This window comes from Sarcophilus harrisii, chromosome 2 (genome assembly GCF_902635505.1).
Source record: "Sarcophilus harrisii chromosome 2, mSarHar1.11, whole genome shotgun sequence".
In the NCBI taxonomy this organism is placed as follows: domain Eukaryota; kingdom Metazoa; phylum Chordata; class Mammalia; order Dasyuromorphia; family Dasyuridae; genus Sarcophilus; species Sarcophilus harrisii.
In genome coordinates this window covers 325,870,830-325,876,829 of record NC_045427.1, presented here as the reverse complement: position 1 = coordinate 325,876,829, position 6,000 = coordinate 325,870,830, and the positions used below count along the sequence as shown (strand labels likewise).

General features: G+C 35.5%; 1 protein-coding gene across 5 annotated transcripts in view; it reads right to left on the bottom strand.

Annotated features, from left to right (window-relative positions):
* Positions 1–1,092: 1,092 nt before the first annotated feature.
* Positions 1,093–6,000, bottom strand: part of FAM71D (family with sequence similarity 71 member D) — a 53,866-nt gene continuing 48,958 nt past the window's right edge. The window contains exons 8-9 of one of the 5 annotated variants that reach the window (XR_004232039.1): positions 4,601–4,736; positions 4,012–4,177 (exon numbers count right to left, since the gene is read on the bottom strand). Coding sequence is in view for 4 of the 5 variants with exons in the window: in XM_031952762.1 (XP_031808622.1) it covers positions 1,306–1,382 (77 nt within the window). In the remaining variant the exon portion in view is untranslated. Of the gene's footprint in view, positions 1,383–3,988; positions 4,737–6,000 lie in introns of those variants that run through there. The other 4 variants (XM_031952762.1, XM_031952765.1, XM_031952763.1 and 1 more) reach the window with 4 other exon arrangements.

The following is a 6,000-nucleotide window of genomic DNA, read 5'->3' as shown; positions in this document are numbered from 1 at the left end:
CATCTGCTCAGTTTCAGCCCTTTACATCTCCCGCTTTCTTTTATTTTAAAACACAGGTGGTCACGCCATTCCTGACTTCTCAGAGGTGAGAACCCCAAAAAGAAGGTGATCATGCCCTCCCTGACATCTCAGGAAGGGAGATGAAAAGCACCAAAGGGAAGTGGGGATTGCTAGCGGGTTTCTGGACTGAAGGGTCTTATTTGAAACAGGTATGCATAAACCCATCAGCATGGGAGGTATTACACAAGCACATAGCAATAAAGCATAGGCTAGTAGAGGTGACTCTCCCTACAGCCAGTGCAGGCTCAATTTGGTGTAACAAACATGAATTGTACATGCAAGTAATGATATAACAATATAAATCAACATGGTGTTGTAAAAGATTTCCAGAAGTCCTAGAAGGAGGGTATGTAAACAACAGTCATACATATGCCTTCTTCAGCAGCCAAGAGATAGTCCAAAACCAATCTATTGTCCATTGCTTCATGTGTCAGGGAATCCAATGATCCCCACAAGTTTTTGAAGTCCTGCAACAGTCTTTTTATATGTTAGGCAATCCAATGATTCCTGTAGATTTTGAAGTCCTGCAACAGTCTTATCATTTCTCAGAAAATCCAATGATTCCTGAGGGCTTTCAAGTCCTACAACAGTCTTGTTATGTTTCAAAGAATCCAATGATTCCTGAGGGTTTTCAAATCCTACAACAATCTTATGTCTCAGAGAATCCAATGATTCCTGAGGGTTTTGAAGTCCTATAACAATCTTTTCATGTCTCAGAGATTCCAATGATTCCTGAAGGTTTTGAAGTCCAACAATTTTTGATGTCCATGAGTTGCCATGCTCATTCAGTGATGGGCACAGTCAACAATGGAACCACCCGATGTTTCTTGGGTCTTTTCCTTCGTTTCAAGAGTCTGCTCCATCTCTCTCCTATGGACAAGGCGAATATGGCTCGTTGGCACCCATCTGATTCCTTTTCCACCTGTGGAGATACAAGCAAACCCTCTCCCCCAAGCAGTTAGCCTATCTGGTCTCTTCCATTCACCACTTTCTGGGTCTCTCCCACAGGTATTTATAAATGTGTGTGTTTGTGTGTTATCTACCCTAACTACATTGTAAACTCTTTTAGGGATGGGACTGTCTTTTGCCTCTTTTTGTGTCCTCAGCACTTAGCCTGGCACATAGTAGATACTTAATGTTGATTGTTTAATTGATTGGTAATACTGGGTTCTCTGAAGTTGGAGTATTCACATACATGGAAGAACTCTGCTTAGATCTTCCATGGTGCCCAAACCAGCCATTTCTTCATTTCCCTTGGACGACATCTTTGAACTTCAGCATGCCTGTTAGGAACCTCATCATCCGGCATTTTTCACTGTAGACTGGAGAGCATGGAGGTGAGACAATGGAGAACTCCTCTCAGATCATCCATTTTAAGATGGCATCCAGAATAGCCATCTTTTTATTTCCCACCTATGTTCCTATGGCTTTTATCATGTTCCATTCAGGGTTGTCCTCTTTTTCCCTGTTGTGTTCCCCCAATAAATTGGGAGCTTCTTGAGAGTATAGACTTTTCCCCTTTCCTTTGTATCCCCAATATTTAGCACAGTGTCTGGCACATAATAGGTGGTTAATAAATGTTTATTAACCATGTTTTTTCAACCAGACCACCATGGAACTCTACAGAAGCTTTTTCCTTTAAATGCTCCCCAATCTTTACTCCCAGAGAAAGGGCTTGCCTCTCCTATCTATTGACCCTTCCCTCAGTAAAGCCACTACATAGTTATCTTAAGATGATTAGTTTCAATTTAATTATTTTACAGCTTATTCCTTTGTTAATGAGGACAAATAATGGCTTAGGATGAAGTTATTAGTGTATTCCCTGGAGACTAGTTCTTTGTCTTGCTGGTATTACACTCTATGTATCATATCCAAAGTTCCCACCCTTTTTAAAGTAAAGAATGTCTATTTTGAATTTGGGTGCTTTCCCCTTTACATTCCCCTTGTCTTTTAGCCTGGGCTGATCTTCAGTTTTTCCTGGACTCTCATTGGGGTATCCCTCTTACATTTTCTTCAAAGCTCAACTCAAATACTACTTACTTTCCTGAACATCCCTCTCCACCCTCACGAATGCTGTATTCCCATCTAGTTTCCTGTGGCAGCAAGTCTATAGTAAGTACTCTTGGTAGGTATTCTGGTTTGAGGAATGAATGAGAGTAGAGGAAGGGGATCATATAATAGTAGCTTTGTGGCAGTAGCTGCAGTGGGAATTGGGATTCCTCTTAAGTATTAAAACATTTGTAATTTGGATATTAATATTTGGAAGAGACTCTGTATTCAGATGTTGGAGCAAGCCATATGATTGATTACATGAAGTCAGCTCCTAATTCTTTTTAAAATGTATACGTCTTTATAGGTCTATAGGTATATATACCTTTATAGGTACTATAGGTAGCACAATAAAGCTAGAGAATTTTAGAGCTCTACAAACAGGTCTAGGACCCTTTGATGTTGGAACTAATCTCACAAGGAAGGGAACTGCTATCCTAATAGATGATAAAATTACATGTAATCTTGAATAGTCGAGCTTCTGTCTGGTTTATTGATCCACTTTTGAGAAGCCATGTGCTTGTTCAGAACTTGCTTTAATGTACCTTCCTCTCCCACATATGGGATCTGGTGAATTTAATAATTTCCAATACTTTCCCCTCATCTATGAAGTTGACTATATCTCCTTCCTTCTCTTCCTATTTTATTGTCCTGCCTCCTGCTGGGTGAACCAGCATTCTTTTCCCTTTTCGAGTTTCATGTTTTGCTTGTTTTTTGTTGTTTTTTAAAAGCTTGTTTGCTTTTACAATGGGTTTTGTCTCCAGATAAAGACAAGCTCATTTTTATTGTATTCTAAATCAGTGTTTGCTATCTAGGAGTGGGTAAAAAAGTGAAAGAAAAGAGCTGGGGAACAAAAGTGAATCTGTGAGACCAATCACCCTATATTTCAAAGAGGAAAAAAAAAGACCCTGGGAGACTATATTAAGCTCTCTGGAGGCATTAAGTAGGGCTTTAACTTAAAAGGCAATGTTTGTGCTCCCTTGCATTTGAATTTCCTTCAGCTAATTGATATTTGCCATACTTCCATCTAATTTTGAAAGTTAAGAAAGTTAATTGCACCATTACTTAAGAGTTCAATTTCTATTTATATTATATCCATGTGTCCACCCGCATGTGGAATAATTTTATCTACAATTTTGAAATTCAGCAAAATGAATTGTAACAAAGAATTTCTGCACTTCTGGATGGCAGGTAAAGTACTATTTTCTTTTTTTTTTTTTCTTTTTTAAATTTTTACTCTGTATGTATTGCTCTGCTTTAAATGTGTTACTTGTAAATAACATATTGTAGGATTATTGTAAATAATCCAGTCTGCTATTCGCTTATGCTTTATGGAAGAGTTCACCCCATTCCCATTTACAGTTAAAACTACTAATTCTGTATTTTTTTGCCATTTTAGTAATCCCAAATTATATTTTTCTCTTTCCCTTTCCCTTTTCCCTCCTTCCCAGTAAAGTACTATTTTCTAAGGGACTGATATCATGTCTGTGAATCATGTTTAATACATAATGATATATAAATGATTATATATATAAACATATAATAATAATTCATATATAAAGATGAATTGGTTTAGTGATCCAAATTCCTTGCTTAATAAATGCTCATTTTTTTCTTCTGCATTACTTTTTTTTCTACTTTCATTCTCCCGAGAAAGGTAGGTAGGAAGGAAGGATCTTTAAGAGTTGTAAAAGGATTAAAAAAACAAAAGAAAAGTCAAGGAAAATGTGACAAAGTGAAGGCAAAAGTGAAGAGAGGGAAAGAGAAATGGAGGAAAAGAAGGGAAAATTTTAAAAGAACTCAAATATTTTTAATTCTGAAAAATGGCCCCTTCATTTCTTCTTTAAAACTCATGTCATTTTCAGAAAATAGACATTGCTTCTCAGAATTTCAAGTTTTTTAAATTTTTTAATATTTAAGAAAAGTATAGAGGGAAGAGAGTGGGTACACTGCCAGAATTTGTAAATCATTTCCTCCCTCTTCTAACTGTCTCTGGTTGCCAGCTCCATTTCAATCCGTCTTGTTGAGAAATATCAATTACACCTGATAATTTTGCCCTTCACATTCACTGTGAATAAATAAAGGAAAATAAAGAAGAGAAGACTAGGAAATCAAAAGAGTAAGAATGAGAGATTTAGGAAGATACTCATACTGGACTATGCCTTATTTCTTCCTCATAAAAACAAAGTATGTGAAGTGCCACTTGTATTATAAGTAGCTTTTCAGTCCTCTCGTGAGAGTGAAAAATGTAACTCATTAAATAACTGAAAGATGTGAGATGAGCCAGCTAAAGATTTTCCTGGTTGATGTAACTAATATGTATCAGATATGAACTAGTAGTGATAGTTGTTTTTTTTTTTTTTTTTGCTAATAGTGGAAAGCAGCTAATACTTTGGATTCTTCTTTGTGAGCATCAAAAGATTATTCATGTTTTAAGCTAAAATAAATCTGAGTTTGATAGAATGAGAGGTTAAAAATTCATTTTACTCACTGTTATCTTTTGTTGGGGTGCAGGAGCAATACAGTGTGAATATGAGAAAATGTAGAAGAACATGAAATGATTTAGAGAAATGTAGAAAAGGGAAAAGAAAGGCTAATCAGAGGGAAAATTGAAAAACTATACAAGCCTGAAGAAAAATAAACATATAGGAGAGAAATATAGGGAGAGTTAGAAAATGAGTAAAAGAAAACAAACAAGGGAAGCAATTATTACTTTATGGAAAACCAAAAGTCAAATTGTTAGGCTATATATAGTATATCAGTATTGTCTTAAAAGTGCTAGGAATGAGATTCTTAGTATTTATTTGGGAAGCCAAAGATTCTTATATTAGCTAGCTATAAAAAGTTCTCAGTTAATTGTTTTAATTTTAGTTTTCTTTGGTGGAAAAAGTTTGAATTCCTTAGAGAAGGGCATTATTTGAATACTAAATACATGATATTATTACTATTAATATTGATGTTAGATTTGCAACTATAAGTGAGGAAAAATGCAGTGAATTGGTGGCTTCTGGCACTTAATGAGATCAGGTTTAGGAATTTTAAATTGTTATATGAATTAGAGTGGTACCTCCTCCTACCTCCTTATGATGTTATTTTCAGATTTGATGTTGAAGCCCACACTACAGATAAATATATAATAATCAAATCTATAATTCTTACAATCACTTCCTCCTTGAAAAATATAGCAGACTACAGCCTTACCAAATGATACCCAAATTCTTTGTTCTGATGAATTCTTATATGGTAAGGCTGTAGTGAATGTATTTTAAATGCCTTAACATTTAAGCTTTAGGAAATTTTCTCATCTCTTGTTCTGCGAAATGTTATTTTTTATTTTCTCTGAGCTCCAGATTGCATTCTCCTCTTAAAAAAAAAAAAAGGAAGAAAGTGATATGTTATAAAGTTTTGCAGAAGCAATCTTGCATAAATCCCTTCCATAATTCTCCTTTACTTGTTTGTCTGTGAACTAAATGATATAAGATCCACCCATAATTAAAAAGGAAAAAAAAAAAAGAAATTGACTAGGGAATTCAGCCATGGGGCTTATAAAGACAAACATATCAATACATCCACCACTTCAAAACTTTAGTAGCAAAAGTCAGCTATAAATAAAGGAGGGTTGTCAGTGTTCAACTATAAGAAACAAATAACTGCTAACACCCAGTGTTGCCACTTAGCAATGGTACAGAAGCCAAAACAGAAGACAAGGGGGGAAAACTGACCATGAAAAATTTACTGAGAACTTGAATATAAGCACTGTCCCTTCCTTCTATCTTAACCAGGAAAGGCACGTCATTTGTTGAATCAATTGCTATGGATTCTGCCTACCAAGTACCAAGAAATGGTCTTGGTATTCTGTAGTTTATACTTAATTAGTCTGCCTAAGGAACA